General features: G+C 36.0%; 4 protein-coding genes across 6 annotated transcripts; all 4 read right to left on the bottom strand.

The window, feature by feature from the left end:
• Nucleotides 1-230: 230 nt before the first annotated feature.
• Nucleotides 231-3177, bottom strand: LOC17893077 (transmembrane protein 53). Of its 2 annotated transcripts, none has more exons than XM_006299531.2 (6): nucleotides 3124-3177; nucleotides 2308-2421; nucleotides 1390-2204; nucleotides 1200-1305; nucleotides 799-1007; nucleotides 231-696 (listed from the first exon to the last, which is right to left on the bottom strand). In XM_006299531.2, exons 3-6 carry the CDS (start codon nucleotides 2127-2129, stop codon nucleotides 426-428), a joined length of 1326 nt encoding a protein of 441 aa, XP_006299593.1. In that variant the 5' UTR covers nucleotides 2130-2204; nucleotides 2308-2421; nucleotides 3124-3177; the 3' UTR covers nucleotides 231-425. The 2 variants fall into 2 exon arrangements, with proteins under 2 accessions (XP_006299593.1, XP_023642750.1); XM_023786982.1 differs by lacking the exon at nucleotides 3124-3177 and adding an exon at nucleotides 2846-3093.
• Nucleotides 3178-4427: 1250 nt separating this feature from the next.
• Nucleotides 4428-12578, bottom strand: LOC17892069 (myosin-1). Of its 2 annotated transcripts, none has more exons than XM_023785691.1 (24): nucleotides 12198-12578; nucleotides 11163-11508; nucleotides 10898-10999; nucleotides 10665-10808; nucleotides 10394-10544; nucleotides 10261-10288; nucleotides 9868-10033; nucleotides 9690-9753; nucleotides 9575-9588; nucleotides 9385-9469; nucleotides 8949-9052; nucleotides 8706-8844; nucleotides 8311-8429; nucleotides 7870-8022; nucleotides 7528-7617; nucleotides 7321-7398; nucleotides 7054-7212; nucleotides 6665-6871; nucleotides 6317-6522; nucleotides 6085-6220; nucleotides 5880-6009; nucleotides 5619-5765; nucleotides 5461-5528; nucleotides 4428-5352 (listed from the first exon to the last, which is right to left on the bottom strand). In XM_023785691.1, exons 2-24 carry the CDS (start codon nucleotides 11502-11504, stop codon nucleotides 4681-4683), a joined length of 3504 nt encoding a protein of 1167 aa, XP_023641459.1. In that variant the 5' UTR covers nucleotides 11505-11508; nucleotides 12198-12578; the 3' UTR covers nucleotides 4428-4680. The 2 variants fall into 2 exon arrangements, with proteins under 2 accessions (XP_023641459.1, XP_023641460.1); XM_023785692.1 differs by having other exon boundaries at nucleotides 12227-12578.
• A 4084-nt stretch (nucleotides 12579-16662) lies between these two features.
• On the bottom strand, nucleotides 16663-19211 carry LOC17893333 (E3 ubiquitin-protein ligase RING1-like). Its single transcript, XM_006297931.2, has 2 exons — nucleotides 18136-19211; nucleotides 16663-16892 (listed from the first exon to the last, which is right to left on the bottom strand). The coding sequence occupies exon 1, from the start codon at nucleotides 19142-19144 to the stop codon at nucleotides 18137-18139; it is 1008 nt and encodes a 335-aa protein (XP_006297993.2). The 5' UTR covers nucleotides 19145-19211; the 3' UTR covers nucleotides 16663-16892; nucleotide 18136.
• Nucleotides 19212-21107: 1896 nt separating this feature from the next.
• Nucleotides 21108-22951, bottom strand: LOC17892746 (sugar transport protein 10). The gene is made up of 2 exons (XM_006300020.2): nucleotides 22454-22951; nucleotides 21108-22359 (listed from the first exon to the last, which is right to left on the bottom strand). Exons 1-2 carry the CDS (start codon nucleotides 22913-22915, stop codon nucleotides 21271-21273), a joined length of 1551 nt encoding a protein of 516 aa, XP_006300082.1. The 5' UTR covers nucleotides 22916-22951; the 3' UTR covers nucleotides 21108-21270.
• Between the last annotated feature and the right edge of the window lie 202 nt (nucleotides 22952-23153).

Below are 23153 nucleotides of genomic sequence, written 5' to 3'. Positions count from 1 at the left end.
CGACCCAAATCCCAGATCGATCTCCGCCGCTTCAAACGCAAATCACACTTTTGCGTTTGATTTTTTCGATAAAACGCAATTTTTGATGAACCAGCGTCTTATTGCAAAAACTACGATTGAGATCCCTTTTAATTTTGAGAATTACGATAAGTGCCAAAAACTTTATGATCTTGCGTCTTAACAACCCTCATTGAACAATAACACACAAAAAAACAGCCGTGAGACTCATATTCCGATACAAAGGACGTCACTTTTCTGAATTTTCAGTCTCCTAAATGTACATAATCCAACAATTTACAAAGGAATGAATTTGAATCTATATACCAATCCAAACCAAAAGAATCATCAATCAGTAACTTTTTTTTGTATATAGAGTTAAAAGGACCACAAAAAAAGTTAGCAACAACAACACTTCGTGGAAGTTGCTATGAAGAATGGTTGCAGCAAGAAAGGACAAAGTTGTCCATGAAATGGTTGAGCTCAGCTGTATAGAGTTCTGGGTTACTTCGGAAATGGTCTACATGAGGTGAAGATATGAAGTTGCAAGCACGGACCTCGTGTCCTGCTTTCCTCTGCTCTACAATGAATGATTCAACTTGTTCCGCGGGTATAACTCTATCTGCAGAGCTGTAAATGTATAGTTGTGGACATCTTGGTTGTGCTGATGATAAAGTGTCTAGAACATCTGCGAGTCTCCTGTAAATAATATGATTACATGAGTTTGTTACTGTGAAACCATATGATTTGGGTGAAGGAATGTGTGATGAAAGGCGGGAAATTTTATATAGAGCTTGTTACCTGTTTACTTTGGGAAGATTTAAAATCACCGCGAAGAACTTTTCAAGTACCAAAAGCAAAGCAGTTTCTGTTGCGGCAGGTTTTGGTTGGGAGAAGTTTATACCATTAGTTTGTGTTCCTACGTTTGACTCATATGATGAGCTTGCAGATCCTTTAGTGGCTACGCTGTTCTTCTTCAAGAAAGCAGCTGAGAAACCCGATGCCCATACCTGTTTTTACAAGCCAAATTAGTATCCAGAAAGTTCTAACCAATAGTGCACATATCTAAAAAGAAAAGCACCCCAGTGTCTAACAAATCATGTATCCAAGAATAATGCTTTTAGTCAAGTTCGTAAATAAATCTTCTTTGACAGCTAGATAACCGTGTAAAAATAGCTATGAATGCAAGAACCATTGCTTACCGTTGGATCTGCAGCAGCAACAGGAGCTGAATCCACTATGCAACCTTTAACCTTTCCCATCAATGATGAATCTTGCTTCTGAAACTTTTCCAAAATGGCTCCATATCTGCAACAGATGGGAAATTCGCTAAGTGAAATGTGAAACCGCAGTGTAAACACACGAAAAAACTCTGGCGATATTAGAACTCACGTTAACCACCCGGTGTTGCTGAAGGTGTGAAAGACGAGGTTTTTCTTTTGCTCTTCATCTAACCAATCAGCCAAGTGATTAACCAGCGACTCGATGTTTTTCTCTGCTTTTCCTCCAACTTGATAACTCATAATCTCATTCATGGGAAGAGTAAAAGTGATGACATGGTAACCCCTTGAAGTATACCAATCCGCATATTTTTTGAGATGCTTCTGCTTTGATCCAAGCCATCCAAGCAAAACCACAACAGTTCTATTCTTCTCCAATGCACAGCTCGAGGACCCCGACAGATCGACTGCACCAGTCTGAGGCAAATGCCATCTATAGGAAACATCAGGAACCACAAGCGAGGCCCCAATCGTGAATGTCGATGGTTTTGATGCCTTAGCCAATTCTGCAGACTGATAAGCGCTACGAAGAGCGGACAAAGAAGTAATAGAAGGAGTGAGATTACAGCACGGATAAGGAGCTAGGAGATCAACATTTGGTACAGGAACACGAATCCTCGACAAAAAAGATAAATCCGCAAGCTTGGAGGCTGAGACTTGAGAAGCCCACAAGAAGCTTTCATCCTGAACAGAACCAGACACTGAAGTAGCAGCGATCTGCTGTGATTCAGAACCTCGAACTAGTGATCTAAGAGACGAGAACTTCTCAGAGACATCTGCAGAAACAGAAGCTGCAATGACAGCAGCAGCAGCAACAAGTGGCCGTTGGATGATCCCAGACAAAGAACCCATAATTGGCCAAAATCAATATCAATATACTCCAAAATCTAGCAGCATACCAAATCTCACTTAATAGAAAACAAGCTCCTGTTATATAAGAAGAGATAGAATTGTAATAAGTATGGACACACACACATGTTTAAAACGCGTGAAAGACTCCAAGATTGTAGAGGGACGTGGTGTAAATTACCTGGAAGCTTCTTCTAACTCGGGCTGTCAAAACTTGACAGCCCGACCTCTAATGGACTAAAGACTTGTCAGAGCCAAATCTCTCTATCTCTCCCACGAAAAAAAAAACACTTCTCTGCAAGAAATAGTTTAAAGTCAAAACATCCAAATTAGTTTAAATCAGTATTAAAGCTTAACAATGAATAAAAATATTCCTATGATGTTGACACAAAAGGGTTAAAACAAAAAACTTTTATCTTCTCTTATATTTGTTCTCTCTAAAATCATGAGGATCCCACCTCTCCAACAATTTGAAAAAAAGGATGAATCTTTTAAATAGAATAGTTTCTTCTCCTCTCCCAAAAATAATGAGAGAAACGATTAACCAATTAGAACACTTTTTCCTCCCCAAAATTAACACCCAGTTTTGGAGACGGTGGAGAGATTAAATCCCCAATTTTGCAAAGGACACACGACGACAAATGAAGAAACAGTTTGATTGAGAAAGACGAAAGCCCAGAACACAAAACCAAAAAAAAAAACTTCAAAATCAATCGCACATAGATCTCTCTCCGAGCGTAACGCGGCCTGGCAATGGTGACCTTGTAAGACAATGATTAACCGACGGATATAACCAAAAACTCATTTTCTCCCCCCAGAATTTCGAAACCAAGGATTAATTGCGTACGAGAAATTCCAGAAGAGATTATAATAAATCATCATAAAATTGAAGAAACAGGGAATAATAAAACAAAAACAAAAAATAGGGAGGGGCAAGGAAGAGTAATGTTTATGAATCGAAGCAAGGAGACGAACCAAAAAAAAAAAAAAAACTCACCAGAGAGAGAGAGACACGGGAAGAGGGAAATAAGAGGGAGAGATGAAATTTGTGTGTTTAGGGCGAAAGAGGAAGAAATACAATTATTAAATACCCAAAAAAAAATATTACATTAGAGAATTTTATATACTGTCTTCAACTACCAAAAAAAAAACTAAAAGAATCGAACAAGAGAAAATCAACTATTTGTAGACAAAAAAATTATTAGCTGCAAAAAAAGAAAACACATACTCCTAATTTCCTAATTTAAAAAAAGTATCTTATTTCCTAATTTCTATTTTTGATTTTTTTCCTTTTATTATATTGAATACTATTTTTTTGTATAAACTTTGTGGATCCGGAGGCTAATAAACTGTTTATATATGATAGAATTCTATTCCTAGGCAATGACATTTTTTCCAAATTATGCATGCAAGACACTATTGGCTGTGTTTTCGATTTTTAAAATTGTTTTATTATAGATGTAATCATGTAAATATTACAAAACAAAAAAAAAGATTAAAACAAGACCGTGTGAAACAGACCACTTGGGACTAGGAGAGTTGAACACATGTCCGGACGGTGGTGGTGCAAACTGCAATGCAAAGAAACTACTTTGCTATTCAAAGAATATTCGATTTGGATATCCAAATTAAAGATGAAACTTCAAAACCATAAGTGTTATGTATGATCGATTCGAGAGGAATCTTGGTTTTACATTATGCCAAAATTTGTCCCCACTTCTCCATGACTTTTGGAAAATGTGTTAATAAAACGAATTTTATTCCGAGTACCACAAAGTGTTTGGATTCGTCTCTAATTAATCCTCTCTTTGTATGTAGTTGCTTTCTTTCTTTCTTTCTTTGAATTATAAGTATTATCTTTGGCGTCTAATTGATTCCAAAGTAAACATTTTCGTCGATAATGACATTATTGTATTTATTCTTGAGTGAAGGCATTATTGAACTAATATATAATTCGCATCATCTGAATTAAGCCACTACTAGATTGCTGAATCTACACAAAAAGAATCCAATTCTGTTTTTATTATTTTCCATGGAGTACAAACAATTATTCTCCAAAGTTGGTAAAACTATCAAATTTCGAAGTTCTTCAATCAAATGTATATATTCAAATACCATAATGATTATTAGTTTTGATCTTTTAAAGGTACACTCCATGTTTTGCTACGTATGTACACTTCAAGCGTGGAAGCAAACTCTTTTCACCCATAGCTTAAGCTAAACAGTGTACAAACATTGTTTCCCTATTTTAATCATAGTATCGCATTTTTGATTAATTTGTAAGCACTGCAGCATTATAACTCCCCAAATCGCAGCACTTGTTGTCATAGATATATATATATTTTTAAAAACAAAACAAAACAAAATTTACAAACTTAAATTAAGATTTTTTTTTTTGTATAATCACAGAATCCTTCACATTGAGAGGCAGAAAACGAGGTTGTCTCACGAACATCATCAACTAACTACTTTACCAGATAAAACCCGCCAAATCCTTAATCAGCAAACGACCAAAGTTTGCCTCTAAGAACAACCTTCCCCTCCATCAGTAGATTCAATACCTAGTGCTATTCCTCCTTCCCCACCACTTCCTCTTCACTTTCTCCATCGAACCACTACTCTCTTCGCTCCCCAGCTTGCTCAGTATCAGTTTCGTTTCCCTCAATCTCCCTCCATAGTCCTTTTTCCATGTCTCAAACATCTGTTTTAGCCTCCTCAGCTCTCTGTCTGGGTTCAAGTTTGCTTCCACCTGACCAGATTTCACTTCCACCAAGAACTTTACGTCATCACCAAACACTTGAGCTCTCTGTTCGAATTCTTCTGCTAACCGCCCTATCACGCTCAGACCCGCACTCATAGGCTGTAGTCTTGACCCTCCTCCGTTGCTTGTTTGGCTCCTGAACTGATTACTGCTTGAATCCCAATCTGTTGCATCGCTCGCATTGACAGATGCATCTGAGTTTCTCGCCGAGTCCTCAACTGCTAGGCTTTTCTTTGCTATGGAGAGACTGGACTGCAAAGACCGCATTTGCTTTTGCCAGATTTCTTCCATTGATTTCATCTTTGTCTCGTATTCTGACCACCGGTTCTCATACTGCTGAAGCCTCTGCTGAAGAATGTCATTCTCCTCTTCTTTCTCACGCAGGGCAGCTTCCGCTTTAAGTACCCTGCGTTGAAGCTCAGAAAGTACTGATGCCTTCACTAGCACCTCACCTGACTCATTTACCTGAGCAGTTGGTCAAATACCAAAGCAAAAAAATATATCACATCAATGAGATGAAAGAAAACATAAACATACTGTTAGAAAGGAGTGGAAATATAATAACCCCCTTACCTTGGTGCCTCCAGATTTTAGCCATCTAATATCCCCTGAACATCTTCTAACCAACCAACCACGAATTACTGCGAAAAAAGTTACAATAATTCAGTATCAACAATGAAAATCAGCTTGAGATTTTTATAAGTGAGATGATCTACAATAAACCCTTTTACCTGATTGTATTACAACCGATGCATCTGTTATGCCCTTATACTGCTGCCTAGCAATCTTGCTTTTAACGTGGCTTTGTATAGTGGCAGCAGCCCTGTGCCTCCTTCGTAAGTCGGCAAACTCTTTTCTTATCTTCTCTCCACGAATAACTGTAGAAAAGGAGGTGGGAAGAAGCAATATCTCAGTTTTAAGCTCAAAAAAATCCATTACAGTGAGAGAATGGTGCAAACCCAAGGTAATTAATTGAACCAAAAAAGTCATACATGACTGGAGAATGGAAATTCCCATTTTTAGTTCCTTCAGGTGACAACGTGCTTGGTATCCTCTAAAAGAGCTTTGAACACGTAAAATGCCATGGAGCGTACGGTTCCTCGTATCCTCAAGAACCCCAATCTGCAATGCACATGATAATCTTATGCCTGCACCTTAAACAGAAAGTCTTTGACATCAGCCAACTAGAAACTATACCTGGCCGGTTCTGAAAAACAACTTTGTGTAGCCAACTTGATACATCTCCGGCAAGATATTAAACTGATGGAGAATCGCAACTGAAACACTTAAAGGATCTTTATCAGCAATGTTCTCCACCAGAAGGAAACCATACCTGCAATATGATCATTTAAAAACCAATTTGGTTACAACTTAAGCACAAAATCCTATGTCCCTTGCATAACTACTAAATGATGAATGGCATTGTCACCTTCGGGAAAATTTCTGATGAGACATTCTTGTGGGAAATCCAGACCGTGATATTCGAACCACTTCTAGGACCCCACAACATCTTAGCTGCTGTAAGACAAGCCCTTGCTCATACAACCCAGGAGACTGAACATTATTTGGCTTGATACAGCGAATGAAATGTGGAGTAGTGTTTCCTAAACGTTGCATTAACTGGAAAAGTTGACCCTTGAAAAATCCCAGCAAGATTTTTATTAGTCAAATATCATAGAAGACTTTTGGGAAAAAGTGTTTTGTAGCGAAAGACGCAAGAATAGGTAAAGCGTGTAACCAAAACAAAGTAACATCAGCTCTGAGAAAAATATTCTACCTTAAATTTAGTAGCTACGCTCAACCGCTGGGAATCAGCACCACCTGCTTTGTATAAAGGGCCGGCAACAGGTTTTTCAGATTGGATCAGCATGCTAGAAGCAAATGCTTGAGGAAGGAGGCAAGAGCAAGAGGACAAAAGATGAATAGAATCCAAATGCAACAAGTCTCTGTTCTTCTCTAGAAATCCAGTCGTCTCGTATGTAACCTGAATTCGGAAAAGCAAATAAAAAAAGCAAACTGTCAAGAGGCATTCATCTCCAAGACTATCCTGTTTTCTTTCCAATAATGAACCACTGTAGAAGAGCCCACAGATCCCACTATAATATGCCTTTCGTATTTTCTGCAGTGCCATGTAAATTGGTTTCGCTGAGGTTCAAAAGCTATTACCTCTCCAGCATAATGCACAACTGTGAAAAGCTTCCCTTTATCTCCTCTAAAACATGAATTAGAGTGTAGATGCTCTTTAAGCTTGTTTGCAAGTGTCATATCTGTGCCGTTTGGAAATGTAGATTCCTCATCCAAAAGGGAGAGCAGCCCCAATGGTTTCTGCACAGACGACAGACGTAGTTTTATAGTGTGTAAAAGTTGAACTAGATTATCTTCGTATTAGGGTGTCCATCTCGCTTCCTAGTCTATTGTCTTCTTATTATTTACCTTTTCAAAGAGACTAAGACAATCTTGGTTATCCTCAAAATCAACCCTGGTCCAGTCAATGCCATCCTGGATATATTCCTGAAAACGTAGAAAGAAACATTAATAACATCGTTTAAGAAAGTTGAGCTTTTAGATTGTAGTTCTATGTGAATGCACGACAGAGTAAATTTAATATATAAGCCGGTATAGAGAAAGGGGCAACTTTACCTCTTGCTCCAGCTTGAATAGATGACGATTAAAGTGTTGCTGCAATCTCTCATTTGCATAATTTATACAGAACTGCTCAAAGCTATTTTTCTACAGAGGAATGAAAGTTGTTTAGCAAATCAATAAGACCACATAACTGCATATAAACAAACTTGAAAGGATTCATTTTCTATTAAGACATTTCCCCAAAGATCCTAATCGCTATTTCAACTACAATCAACAATTCATTGGCGAAAGAGTTCTAATATTTATTTTAGGGATATCATTGCCAACTGAAGGTCTAAATGATAGCTGCTACCAAGCTCAGGAGAAGGCATAGAGAGAGACAGAGCAGAAACATACATCAAATGATTCGAAGCCATAGATATCAAGAATACTGATAGATCTGCCAGTTCGCCTCTTTCCTACTGCAAGAGATTTGTTGATCTGTTCAACCAGCCAGTCAAATAGGCACGAGTAGATTGATTTTGCTAAAGCATCTCTTGCATCAATGGCCTGAAAGAAAATAAGTATATATTTCAGATAAAAGGTAATGTATAAAGTAAAAGACAGACAGGATAAAAATGATCAAAAAACAGGAATATTGTCATAATCTTCCTAGGGATTAAAAGCACTAATTTCATATAAATGCGGAGCATGGAATCATGGATGCAAAGAAAAATATGCAAATGCAAGAATGTAGACATAAATCAGAGCAGAAATTTGTCAATTCTCATTTTACTAAATTACAAACCCTACTTCAAGTCTAACAATACATAAGCAAATCTTGTAAAAGGCATATACCTGCGGTAGCGTTAGCTTCTGTACAATGGTGTCATTTCTAACTCTCATCTTTCGTTTCGATAAAGTTAGTGTGAGGTCATTGATGTTGCACCCAATCAATTTAGCAACAGTTGACAAACCTGAAAAAACAAAAACCATGTACAGCACATAGGTTATCTCTCTGCCAGATGAGGCAACACATTAAGCAGAAACATTCTTGTTTCCAACTCCAAGACCCAAGAGACTGAAATAGAAAACTTCAGAGATGACAATCTTAAAGAAATGTCTGGAATATAGTACATCAACATCACAGAAACGTGTAGTGGGCATGCTGATTCAACGTTCATGGACACTAAAGAGAAATATTTATACTCAAAAAATGTAAGCATCACTAGTTAGGGACTGATGATGCTTACTTTCATCTTCTACAGGTTCAACATGGTTTTCATTGTCAACAACGGAGAAAGTAACATTCCCCAGCCATAATACTGCAGCAAGCATTGCAAATACACTTTCTTGATCTTCTTTACTAACATGCACAATGTCTAGAGCTTCCTGCAATGGCGAAGGATTAATCAATAGATAGAGAATAAAAAGTTCTGAAATGAGTAGAGAAGAGGACGAAGAAAGTAACTTCAGAAAGAAGGAATTTGAATTACCTTAACAGTGCGAAAACGTTCAGCATCATCAACTCCGTTGATTGAATAACAATTACTCTGTCCCAAATATTTGTACTCATGTGCACTTGTCAGATTTAGCTTCTCTGCAATTAATAATGAATGGGGGAAAACAGAATACAAATAAATAACTTTCCACCATTTACTATATGTATATGTACACCTAACAATCACGACATTGACTCAAAGACTGATGGTTGACATAATTTATCTTCATTTAAGGAAGATACAACCGAAAATATATTAAGCACACAATGTTAATCCGCAAACCTACATTACACAATTTACAGTCTTTATCAACAATTATGTCAGAAGGTTTTAATGAGTGATTGTTCTAGCTGTCAAGAAAAATTATATTCTTCTCTTTAAAGTCACCTTTATAAAAAAACCTATTAGGATTCATCTTTTCTAACCATACCTCTAAGTGCAGGTGATGCCCCAGCACAAAGTTGATAAAATATATGATATGATCTTTCCCCTTCAGCACATTGGACCACTCTAGACTGTTAAAATGTGTCAACGTACAAAGAAAAAAAAATCCCAATGTTAACGAATTATCGTTAAAACAGGAAAGAAATTAAGCAGGGGAAATCATCTAAAGAAGCTACCTTTTCAAGTAAAACTGCATAATTTGAATAACATGCAAAAAAAAAAAAAACTAGGTTAGCTTTATAGAAATGAATAAACAAAGTGAAGTTGCGCAATTATAAGGTTTGCACTTACATGTTTGAACTTGAGCACCCGATATCTTTCCACTTTCACTAAAATGAATCTCTATTAGCTTCCCCTGTAAATTTTAATATCAAAACAACATTGTGAGACATACGAAGACCCAAAAAAATCAACAACATAGCATAAGCGAACAATAACATACAAAAAGCACAATGATGAAAGGGCTTACAAAACGACTAGAATTATCATTTCTCAATGTCTTTGCATTTCCAAATGCTTCCAAAATGGGATTAGTCTTAAGTATCTCATATTCGATCCCGCTTCCACCTCCAAGAGCAGCCAAGTATTGCATAGCTATCTTAGCTGTCTCTGTTTTCCCTGCTCCACTCTCGCCGCTAGATGAGAAATAGAATCATGTCATAAGAATACATCACAATACACAAACTGGAAACAACACTTCATTCCACAAATTTACTAGCCCCCAGTGTTTTGTAACTAATGCTTCTTTACATGTCATGAAGACTAATGCATGGCCAAAGAAATAACCCTCTAGTGCCATAGAAGATCCAATAGGCGTGAAAATTCGCAAAAACTCAGCATAAAGGAGGACATTTATACTAACCTGATGATGATAGATTGGTTAACTTCATCTGGATTGGAAAAGATAAATTGGTGTGAGAACTGAAATGACTTTTGACTCATGAGAATTGCAAAGTTAACTTTCAATAATTAACAAACAAGGAAGCATGACCCACCGCGTATCATTTCGCGAATTGCTGTATCTGCAATTGCATACACATGAGGACTCTCATTTGATCGCTTCCTGTATGCTTCAATGTTGCGATTTCCGTATAAAGGAACCTCCTTGAAAGGATTCACAGCCACCAAAACTGGCCCTGCTTTTGTCTAGTGCCATAAAAGGAAAAAGGTTCAAAAGCAATAATAATTGCTGGAACATATATGAAAACAGACTGGGGGGAAAGACTATTGACCTGATGAACAAAACTATCAAAACAAAAGACTTACATATATCATGTCTTGGTTGTATCGATAGTTGAGGTTGTACAACACTGATGGCTCATTTAAGTAACTTAGTTGCATAAGATCGTCTACTCCATCAAGAATATCAGGATTTGCAGGTACTAGAGTCTCTGATATGACTTTTATTACCTATTAAATCAAGTGCGGAAGTAGTATCCGATCATACACTTGAACTATTATAAAACCAGTCCTACCTTGGGATATAAAAAGTCACTTACTTTTCCATCAGGCAAATTAATAACAGACTCCTCTCCTGAAGTTGACAATATCTTCCCAAGCTCCCAGTTACCACTTGGAAGTTGAATCCAAGATTGCAGTATCTAAAGTTGAAAACCGTCAACATTTCATCCCATATTCTTATAACTTCAGAAGCAATACGTTGAATCTCAATCTAGCTAGAAATCCATCATAGCTATGCAATGTGTGACTGTGCCACAAAACCCTGAAGCCTAGAGAATCATAAGATGTAAATCTAAGGTATACCTTCTTTCGAGCATATGCACTAGTGTCGCTCCACCTGCGCTCATCACTCTGGGGCAAGGACATTGTAGCAGTATCAGGATCCACATCATCAATCAAAGACTGCTCTTCAACAAAAACATTGTGCCCACTATAAGGTGAATCCTCAGTATCCCCAGCAGCAGTAGCCGTTTGGCTAACCTTCCCATTCTTTAACCCAACTTTTCTTGGAATACTAGAATTGGTCAAGCAAACACTCGCGCCAGAAGAATTTTCAAGGCGATTAGAGTTTGGTGAACCATCAAATCTGTAGTCTGCCGGCAAAGATTTAAGCGACTGCATGGATGGAGTAACTTTTGGGGGCATTTTACTGCAAGAAAGAACGAAACTTATCAGCTCAAATGGAAGTGTTCAAGAAAAAAAAAAAGCAAACAATCTAGTCATAGATGACAATCTATTTATGGTTTCCATCAAGCTTTTGAAGAAGAACCCCACTCAAAAGACCTATCTAGCTTATTAACATATAATGGCGGGGACCATACTTTAGGACATAGACTGAAATGCTTTTCTTTCTTAGTCTTCAGTCATTGTTTTCAAGTTCCTCTATCAGAATGGGAAATGTTAGGCCAAACTCTGAATAAACTTGAAGGAGTAAAACAATTTAAAAAAAAAAAAAAGATCTCATGAAACGACGACATTCATTACTGAATAGGTTGACGAAATCCTGAGAAGGAGTTTAAAAAAAAACAAAGGAACAAAAATATCTAAGGGCTTGCCTGGTTGACAATTTAACACATCTATTGTTGAAATTTTCAACAAACAAAAAATTGAACAGATGATTGACAAAAAAAGCTAACAAATTTAGCTCAAAATCTAGAGATACAAAGACAACTTTCTTATCCTATTATTCAATACACACAAAACCAAACAGAAGACGATACAAAATTTCTCATTTTGATGAGAATTCAAAAAAAAAAGAGAAATACAACAAAAGCAGAAATTTTCAAATTTGTTTGATTTTAAGACCCATTATAACAACTCCAAAACCCTTTAAAATACCTTCCAGAATCAGAGCTCTGCTAAAATACCTTCAGGAGAAAAGTTCAGAGTTCCCAAAAAAGAATTGATTTTTTCTTGTAGATAGATCTCAGACACAGAAAACACACCACACAGAAGAAAACTTCAGATTCCGGAAATGAAAGAAACAAAAAGGTAAGAGAACAGAGACACAAATGCGGGTAGAAGAAGTGAAAGTGGAAAAGAAAAAAAAAAAAGAGTATAAATCTCCAAGTAAACAGTGGAGACTGCTGCTTGAGAGATTTCAATTTACTTCGAATTTTTGGAGAGAAAATCTTTAAAAGGTGCAGCTTTTTCTCTGCTTCACAACACAAGAAGAAGAAGAAGAAGAAGAAGAAGGAGAAAAAAGGGAGGAAGAGAAAAGAAAAAGGAAACTAATGTTTTTTCTATATTTTAATTTTACTTCTCTCTTTTCTTTGGACACAGACGAATCTAACAGTTATTTTATTTTTTTTCTTAATTTTAAAAATATTTTTAAAAAAATTATCCGACAATTTTGAATGTCTTTGGGTTTTTTTTGCCACCAACTGAATTTTGAAAAGATGAATTTTCAGCACCTCACGTGCTTTGAAATTACCATTATGCCCTCATTTTGTATTTCTTAAACCGATGTTTTGATTTTCAAATAACATGGTCATAGATTTTTAATGCTGCTATTATCCTCTTTTTAATGTTCTTTATCCGACATTTAAGATTCATTTTTTTCAATTTCTCACAATTATAAGAATCTGGGGAGTGCTACTGTCTGTCTAGTGTAAGTTCATGTAATTTATGTACATTAGCTATGGTCTTACCATTTTCATTGTAACTTGTAACAAACATGATTTAGTAAGTTAACTTCGAAAACATTGTTATAGTTTAGTTTTCGACATATAGAAGAATGTGTACTATAGTTTTGCAGATGATATATCATGAATGGATATACAGTAAGTGTTTCATATATCGTATATAACACATAGAATTAATTGTATGATTTTAATGGTTCTGTAGTTGAGAAAATTTAAAACAGAAATAAAATCCAACTGTAACATTAAACCAGTTGCTATCTCAGCCATCAAAATAATATCAAGGAGCTAATTAATGTGCAAGAAGTAAGTGATTAGAATCGGTCCATATATGTATGTTTAATTTCTTTGTGGAACAAAACACCAAAACAAAGTGGTCTGCCAAATTTTAAATAATACATATCATTTTCTATATAGTTAAGTCAACCATATATGATATATTAATTAACATAATGGGAATATTTTAATTTTAGATTCGTTTTAGTATAAAAGGTACAAACAAAGCATCCTTTCGAAAGAGCTATTTTGATGTAGAAATGTTATTAATAAATACATTACCAGATATTTTTAAAAAGTTCATTTTGATCATAGTTATATTGATCTTGATCATATTCATTCTTAATCATTAGCAAATGCGATTTATAATGATTTTTTATATCGCCATTAGTGTTTATAATATATGTTGAATTCGTGTAATAGCTGCTGGTCACCACGCAACAAACGAACACAGAATCATCGTTGGTTTAACTTATCGAAATATCTTGTGACGTACTTTTATTTACTGAGTTGAGTTATTGACGACATTAAATGTATGTACGTATCAAGAAGTTTAACACTGCAAACTTATCTATATAGTATTCAAGATATGATTTATATGTATCCTCGAAATTATTTTATTCATAATGATAATAAAATTGTCACTTTTGAAAGAAATATAAAGAAATTCATGATAAATCGAATAAATACCGGTTTCACACAAATATAAATTCAGGATGTCATGTATATTTTGTTTGCTTCAAAAACCATAATCTAAAACTTGACTCACTTTGCTAAATACATCTTATTTCTCACCAAAGAATCAATCGCAGAACTTTCTCCGGCCACGAAGGCGACCACGCCATCATGAGCCATGACGAGTGCAACAAGCCAACAAACAATAAGAAGAAGAAGAAGAAAAACTCATGTAGTCGATACAAAGTGCCGTGATATAAGCTTTTGACGTCACAATTTATTAAAACTATATTGAAGAGATCTAAACATGTACAATCCATAAAATATATGTATGTTTCAAATGAGTGGTGTTGTTATATAATAACAAATATATATATATATATAGTTGCAAACTAAGGTTATATTGTACTTTAAGCTCGATCGTCAAGTGTTATACAAAATATGTTCCAATAACATTAATTAGTACCAATGTGAGATTCTTTTAACTATCATTAGTTAGTAAGTACCACAAGTTTAATTTGTGGATATTGAATTCATTTCTATTAATGAACGTCCTGTAAACGAAATAATCCACATATTATATTATCACTGAATTCCATAAATATATTGTTACTTTTTTCCGCATATGAAAACATGTTAGCGACCATGTGATTAAGTAGGCCTTTTGAAATATAACACATTTTCTTGATGTCGACCACATTACCACATTATAATGTCACTTACAAAAGCAGCTGTGTGGAAAAAATCGTGATTGCGAAGTTTCTACTATATATGTAAATCCTAAACCCATATTTTTCGGTTCCTCACACTCACCCCTCAAAATATTTAAAGCTAGTAAACATAAAAGTTGAATTCATAATATATATGATGAAAAGGTCAAAAGGACTTTCAAAAACATTGCAAGGGATTTTGTTTATCTGATATATCTCCTTTTAGATATTATCAGCTTACGTTTCCTCGTGCCCCATCTTGATCCATGTTTTAGATTTCATGTCCGAATCAAGACGCCAATAGAACAAAAGAGGATCTATCATTGTCCATTGGGCGTGGCCACTACTATTACATTGAAACGTGGAACGTCAAAAGGTAGCGTCTTAATTTTTCCTCACATATAAGATTTAGATGATTAGACACATAACTTGCAATTAGAGAATCATTATTGTAGGTATCAGTGATGTGCCCCAAACCTTAAATGGTGGAGTCGATCGACGTGGGACAAACAATGTATGTTTTTAATAAATCATGATTGTCCCATAATTTTTTTAAAAAAATTATAACACCGAAACACACAATGAAAGAAGCATAAAAGCATATGATATGCATGCAAAGGTGTTAACCATAGTCATATTCACGCTCTTGCGAGTCGCACTAATAAGGCACATATCTTTGGAACACCATGCGATCATATTCTCTAGTTATAACTTTACTTCAACAACAACAACAAAAGACCATATATACCGATGGGCTTGGATTCACCTTCTCCTAAATACTCTTCGTGCGTTTGTCAATTATTACCCCCACAATCGCATCAATAGACTTAATTTGGAGGGAAGCAAAATAAAAAGAATTAAGTAGGCGTAAAGATCCTGTTAATTACTAAGCCAACTCAACAATATTCCAAAGCTATGCAAAAAGAGTGAATAAAGTATACTAATCTTTTCAAACGTGTTAGAACAAACCAAAAACTAAACCGAGTTCCCAATAACTCGTCTGGTTTTCCCAAAAGAGTAATCTCTCCTTCATCCAGCGTGCATGTTATTAGAATCCTTACTAGTAAGCAAAAAAAAAAAAAACTATGGTCTATGGATCATCTATGAGAGCTGTTGCTTAACTTAGAGACGCTTTCTTTGGCGTGAGCCTGATCTTGGCGGTGGAGTGAGTGGCCTTATAGAAGAAAAGCATACTTAAGTTTTGTGGAAGAAGATGTGCACGTGACTTGGGTATGGGTTTACTTTGTTTCTAGACGTGGGCAATCTTTACTTAATTTGTTTTATAGCTCTGAATTCCATATTTGTTTATGTTAATGTCTCTGAACTATCTCTGCCGTACCCGTACGTGCCTCTTGCTTGAAGAAACATATATATATTCATCTTATTATCGAAGTTTAAATATACACGTATTGAAACCTAATACCATATATTCAATATACGCAAAACATTCCGTGTTATTAAGTGTCAAAGATGATTAATATTAAATATTCATTCATTTACCCAAGTTTACGTATAAACATAATATACATATTTCAAATCAATTCATTAAAAACATTATTTTGTCGTATATACTTAACATATACATTGCATTTGATTAAGTGAACCGTTTGAATTCACATTTTGTTGCTTGTCGCGCATTTGAGAAGGACGAATTAAGCGATGTGGAAGTCAGAGGGTTGGTTGCAAATTAACTTGCGACTACTACGTGTAGTAATGGATGAGTAATAGAAAACTTAAAAAAGCTGTAAAGTCATTTCATGAAAAGGTTCAAACAAACATACCACAAGGGACTGTTTATCTAATGATAATATCTCTCTTCTTTTTTTAGATGATCAATCACCTTTCTTGTCTGCCACTTCATTCTTTTGTGTCCCATTTTTTTCGTATGTCCAAATGTTTAGAGATTCTAATGTCTGAATCGAAGTTGGATCTGGGGGTCTCAATCTATTTCACAGACCCAATCCATGGAAAAGTGTTTATGAGAATCATAAACAATAACACTAGACTGAAGAAATTTGCAAATTTTAAGAACTCTCACATTCGTTATATAATCCCAAAATAACAAAGAATTCCAAACAAAAAAAAAAAAAAACTTTTTTCAAATGTACAAAATATGGTAAGACCTCAATGTCACTTCTGTTTACCTAATGAAACTACTTTTTTGTTTTTCTTTTTAACTTGAGATATCCTGCTGATCCAATTTCCAAGCAATGACTCTGGGCGACCTCATTCTGCAACACAAATGAAAATCAGCAAAAGCGTTAGGACAAGCAAAGGTCACTCAACAGAAGTGAATTAATTTTCTTCGATGTAATTCAATGCAAACCTCATGGCATCTGAGGTTTCAAAACCCGACCATAAAGGTCTTCCCCACACCTCAAGTTTGATAAGTATCAACAATTGGACTAATTGGATTGGAGACAATCTCTAACTCGAATAACAACACTGTTGCTTACAAGTGGTTGTGCGTCAACCACACCAATTTGATACTTCTCCAAAGACTCAATCAGTACAAACCTTAAACCACCTTTACCCAACTAACGTATCAATGACCCATACGTCCCTTGAGTCCATTATTTATGACAATCTTGGGACTTTTAGCTAACTAGCAAACAAGCTCTTTCGTTATGCTCAAACAACCATATGCACTTAAAACTCTTATGCATTCGTGTTTTCCCCAGCATCTTTGCATCGAAAGAAAGAGCTGTGATTACATTATCATCACATTAAGCTAGTGACAGTGAGAAACCTCATAAGATACCCATATAAGTTCTCCCCATGTTGCTAGCCACATTGAATTTCTCATATCACAAAGAAGAAATGCTAATCCCCAAGTTGCTGAGAATATCACATGCCAAATCCAAAATAAATAAATAAAATGTATAGAATGCAAGATATTAGACTACCACACAAAATAAAATAAAAACATATTTACACTACAACAACATATTTCTCCTCTCTAAGGCTTTAAAGTTTTACGTAATCTAAGCTAATTACTTCCAGCATCCCGTTTAGTCAAAATACATTTCTTTATCTTCTTATCTCACGCATACCTCTAAGTCTAGCTCAGAGACCTAACGGTATCTAATAAGTAAGGAAATATATTGCTAACAGAGGGAGCACCAAGAACAAGAAGGAAATAATATGTTTCAGTGCTATCTACAAGTTTGTGCCTATGGAACTATAAAAATCAAGCAGCCACGTTTAAGCTCGCTATGGCCAAAAAGATGCCTAACTTAAAAATTCCAGTTTCAACCTATTAGATATGGGCATCAATGCAACGGCCCAAATATAAATTTCCAGAAGACAGCCAGACATTGAAAATGTTCTTGCAGCCATAGTCCACACAACCTATAATTTTGTACCTCTCAAAAACCGCAAGTAGTCCAGTGGCACAAAGACAGCACGGGAAACAAACAAAGGGTTGGTTCATGGCTATAGGTTGAGTAGAAAGAGAGAGAAGACAATACAAACCTCAATCCAAATCTTCGCCCCTGGTCTCAAGATTACCTCCGCCGGCACCAGGTGCTCCTGACCCTGAACCAGGATCAGAACCAGAGCCATCTTGTCTCCTGAACGGCCAAGGAAGTTGTATACTAAACCTCCTTGGAGTCTGCTGACCCTCACTTGATCCCTGTCCATCCCCACTCGCCTGAATTCCCTGAGCCCTGTGCTCATAGTCAGGATCATCAGTCGACAACTCAAATCGGCATACAGGACACGAGTTGTGCAACTGAAGCCACGGAAGCAAGCAATCCTGATGAAAGACATGCTTACAAGGCATCTGCTTAACATCGCTACCATCCTCAAATTCATCCATACAAACAGCGCACTGGTTCATCTCCGATTTCAACATATCCTTAGTTACCTTGACAGTAGGAAGCGCATCAATCGCTGATTTGGAAGCAGGAGGAGTTCCGTAACGGTTAGGATCATTCTCAGCGAGCTGCTGAATCAACTGCTCAAGACCAGGACCAAAGAAGTAGTCACCGAGATTCCCAGGCATACGATGAGCAGCATCCGAAGGATGATTCTCGATCACGAACTGAACGTGCGTACCGCTAGATCGCAGATGCTGGAGATGATTCTGGAGAAACGAAACCGGATCAAACGCGTCAGACTGCGGAATCTGCTGAGTGGAGCGAGCCTGTGGTTGCATCGAAGGACCGAAAAAGCTCGAGCTCATGAAGTCCATGCCGGAAGGAGAAGCAGCGGAAGAGCCGAATAAGAGAGGGAGCAAGGTCGAGAAAGGATCAGCCATGGGGAAAAAGGAATCATCAGAGTTAAGGTTGAAATTGGGGGGAAGATTAGGGCTGCGGTCTTCGTATTCTTCAAGAAACCCTTGGTTGCAAATAGGACAGAAAGGATCAGCGGATGAGGAAATTGAGATTGTGACAGTGCGATTGCACTGGTAACAGAAGAACATCTTGTCGGCCGCTGCTGATGCTGCGGCGGAGCCACTTGAATTTACGCCGGAAGACATGACGGATTTATGCGAAATCAATCTTTCAGAGCGCGAGAGAGACACGAAATGAAACGAGAGGACGAAGGAAGAAAAGAACTGTCAGAAAAGAGAGAGAGAGAGAGAAATTAATAATTCTTTGGTTTGTGGCCGACTCAAACAATCATAACATAATTTGGGCCTCAGCCCATGAACGGCCCTTATAGAGTATTAACTTTTAAGTAACTTTTTTTTTGGGGGGGGGGGTCTCAAAAGTAACTTTGAAGGAACGTTACACTGTGTTGATTGAATTTGTCTGTTTTGTGAAAATCAAATTTACTTTTATTACATGGATTCACAATATTTAAAATTTTATTTTATCGATTATAATTCTAAGAAATTCTAATATTAGATTGGCTTATTAACATTCAATAACTTGTTCATTTTTTATAAGACCACTAGATTCGGACCCGCGCTATAGCACGGGGGAAATAATTACATATATGTAACTTTTAACGGATTAAAATATGTTACATTTTAATTTTATTGCACTGCAATCGATTACGGTAATCATATATTTGTATAATAAGTTTAAATAAATTAATAAACAAAAAATCGAGTAAATAATCATATATTAAGTTTTGATACAATTAAAAACACAGTGAAAATTTAACAGCACGAAATAATATTTGTCGATAAATTATTCATTTTGACCATTTTTGTAATAGAAGTAGGAATATACGTAAAACTTACATATTTACAATATATTTTTTGAAGGACTAACCCGTAACATAATTCATTTTCTAAAAAACATTATTCATAACTCGTTTTAGCATTATAATTTTGATTTTAAAAAACTATCCGTGAACTATCTAAAATTTACATAGTTTGATATATAATATATTTTATCAATAAAAATTATGTCTCCAAAAAAATATTTTCAATATTTTAAATTTTAAATTTTTTTATAAATATTGGAATCTTTTAATTATAATATTTTGAAAGTTTCTAAAATTTTAAATATGCTCATGTAACAGTGGTTTTAATATTGGTTATACTTATACTTATAATGATTTTAAACCATTTTCTAAGACATTTAACGGAGTGTGGTCGAGTATTATATGTTTGTTTTGAAAAAAATCAAATTGCAACATATGGAAAAAAGTTAAATTTTTATTAAATATTTATATCATATAGTATAATATCATAAATTAAAAATAAGATCAAATAAAAGTGAAAGAAGAAAAATAATTTTTAATAGATTATATTAAATTAGTTAGAGAAATATTAGGAAATCATAAAATTAGTTATGGAAATAATACAAGCCTTAAATTAGATATGGAAAGTATCCGATGTATGTATCCAAACCCAATTTAATAACCATTTTTGAAGTATCCAATTGTTAAAATCGGATTAATTTTTTAATTTTGACCCGACCCGTATTCTATTTTGTACTTCTCTTTTACTAATATAGGGATGGATATTTTAACTTGGTTGTGGAATCAACACACTTGCGATAAAATGAGGAAATAAAATTTCAGAGGATATTGGATATAATACACTTATATTCAACGAAATATAATCAACACAAATTTTGAGTCTAGCTTAGATACAAAAATTCTCGTGATCGATTCAAGGGTCCAAAAATTTTGTGACCGAATAAATAATCGAAACTCTTAATTCCACTAATATTATGGGAAATATGAAAGGAGAGATGATTTCGATGTAGATGAGGAAATCGAGAGAAAAACAAGTGACATATTCACAAGTTGCAAAACACATCAATTAACTCTAAGACACTAAATGTTTATAGATTGATTGGTTGTGTTTTTACTTTTGTATTTTCTATTTGATAGTTTAACCAATTAGTTTTGCTCAAACAATATTAATTCAGCTTGTAGTACAAAAAATGATATAAACTTTAGATTTATGCGATATGTTTGCTCAAGAAATATATGAGTTTGAATTTTTTGGCCTTTCTTTTTACAAGATTAGGGGAACAAAATAGAAACCGAGGGAATGTAAAGATTGAATTAAGAAGCCCCTAAGAATAAGGGTATAAAATTACACACATTTTATATTTTATAGGATGGATCATGTGACCAAATTTTCTCAATAATTTCCACGTAACTAATCCCTGAAAACAGTTCAAAAATCGAAAATCCCTGTTACATGGGTTTAGTATTGTCTTCATCATGGCCACCAATAATTGCATCATCTGGGATATACTTTTTCCAGAACCAATGCTGCTTCCAAACTCTAGCCATCTCTTCAATAGGAACACCTTTGGTCTCAGGCAACAAGAAGTAGATGAAAACCGTCATGATCGCGACCATGCTTGCAAAGAAGTAGAATAGACCAAACTTCATGTGGCAAAGCATAGTCAAGAAGAATTGACCGATGAGGAAAGTGAAGAACATGTTGACAGAGACGTTGATGGCTTGTCCCGCTGGTCTGATTTCCAAAGGACAGATCTCACTTGGTACCAACCATCCCAACGGACCCCATGACCATGCAAAACCAGCAACGTACACACATATGAAAGCAAGAATCCAATCTGCCGTCGCTGGCGTCAAGGTTCCGGTTCCTGTGGTTCCGAACTTTAAACCTATGAAAGAACCAACAAGAAGCTGGCAGATGAACATTTGAATGCCACCTTCAAGGAAAAGCAACCTTCTTCCGTATCTATCGACCGCGTAGATTGAGACAAAGGTCGAGAGCATGTTGACTACACCGGTTATTACAGCGGACATAAGAGCAGCATCGTCACCAAAACCAAGAGTCTTGAAGAGAACAGGCGCGTAGAACATGATGACGTTGATTCCCGTGATCTGTTGGAAAAAGGGAATCGCCGAGCATAAGACTAAAGCTGGTCTGTATTTACTCTTCATGATGTTCTTCCATGGATACTCCACCTTCTTGGCAGCTTCAACAGCATCAAGGAGATCTTGAAACTCATGGTCAACGTTGTCAGCTCCGCGTATCTTCTTTAACATCTGCTTTGCTTCCTCATATTTGCCTCGCTCGAGCATGGAGTTTGGTGTATCGGGTAAAATGAATGATCCAATCACCATTACAACTGCTGGAACAGCTGCTAAACCTAAAGAAACTCTCCATCCATGTTGAGCCATCTTTGATGTTCCATAGTTTATCAGATTCGCCACCAGGATTCCAACCGTAATAGCCATCTGAAAACCGATGTTTAAAGCTCCTCTTATCTTCGCCGGAGCCATTTCCGAAAGGTACACCGGAGTAGACTGCACACACAAAAAAAGGTATAAAAAGATTGAGATATATATCAACCTAAACAACATAAACAGATGATACACAAGAAAGCAACAAATGTGTTACCTGATTAGCAAATCCAACACCAACACCGAGCATAAGTCTACCGACGATGAGCATTGCAACATTAATGGCAAAAGCGTTGAAAAGTGCACCGATGAGGAAAGCAAGACCACCGATAAACATAGAGACCTTACGTCCGTACTTCCTAGTGATAACCGAAGCCACAAAGGAAGCTACAAGAGCTGCGAGGTAGAGAGAAGAAGTGAACAGTTGGAGCATTTGGTTATCGAATTTGCAGTAAGCCGTGTCGTGCTTGGCCTTTTTCATCTGGCTCTCTACTTGAGGGAAGAACTTGGTAAGAAACTCCTCCATTGATGTCACTCCTCCTGAGATTCCAAGGTCATAACCAAAGAGGAGACCTCCCATGGCGGCAACGATACACGTAATGATAACGAAAGCTGTGACTCCTCCTTCATAACTTCTTCCACCACCTCCTCCTTCTGATACGAAAGCTCCTCCTGCCATTTTTATTTTTTGGTCTTACAAGAAATCTTGTGGCTTTATTTCGAAAATGGATTTCACTTTGTGATCTTTTTAAATAGATCAATGTAGTGACCCTATAATTAGCTAGGTCTTTATGTGTGATATTGCGTGTTGTGTTATAAGTTTTATCTTATCTTTGTTTGACTTAGGATTAGGGGAAAGATTTAGTTGTTAACAAGAGTTTAGCTTAATGTTAAACGCCAAGTTTCATGGGTGACTC

This window comes from Capsella rubella, unplaced genomic scaffold (genome assembly GCF_000375325.1).
Source record: "Capsella rubella cultivar Monte Gargano unplaced genomic scaffold, Caprub1_0 scaffold_3, whole genome shotgun sequence".
Lineage (NCBI taxonomy): Eukaryota > Viridiplantae > Streptophyta > Magnoliopsida > Brassicales > Brassicaceae > Capsella > Capsella rubella.
Note: the sequence above shows the minus strand (reverse complement) of the source record. Positions and strands in the feature narration are given on the sequence as shown.

Coding starts and splice junctions, on each gene's coding strand:
- LOC17892069 (XM_023785691.1), bottom strand. CDS start 11,504: ATGCCCCCAAAAGTTACTCCATCCATGCAGTCGCTTAAATCTTTGCCG. Junction 10,034..10,260: donor AACCAATCTATCATCATCAG/GTTAGTATAAAT, acceptor TTTCTCATCTAG/CGGCGAGAGTGGAGCAGGGA. Junction 7,618..7,869: donor ATGGCTTCGAATCATTTGAT/GTATGTTTCTGC, acceptor ATTCCTCTGTAG/AAAAATAGCTTTGAGCAGTT.
- LOC17892746 (XM_006300020.2), bottom strand. CDS start 22,915: ATGGCAGGAGGAGCTTTCGTATCAGAAGGAGGAGGTGGTGGAAGAAGT. Junction 22,360..22,453: donor GTGTTGGATTTGCTAATCAG/GTAACACATTTG, acceptor TTGTGTGTGCAG/TCTACTCCGGTGTACCTTTC.
- LOC17893333 (XM_006297931.2), bottom strand. CDS start 19,144: ATGTCTTCCGGCGTAAATTCAAGTGGCTCCGCCGCAGCATCAGCAGCG.
- LOC17893077 (XM_006299531.2), bottom strand. CDS start 2,129: ATGGGTTCTTTGTCTGGGATCATCCAACGGCCACTTGTTGCTGCTGCT. Junction 1,008..1,199: donor TTGCTGCTGCAGATCCAACG/GTAAGCAATGGT, acceptor TTGTAAAAACAG/GTATGGGCATCGGGTTTCTC. Junction 697..798: donor AATCTTCCCAAAGTAAACAG/GTAACAAGCTCT, acceptor TATTATTTACAG/GAGACTCGCAGATGTTCTAG.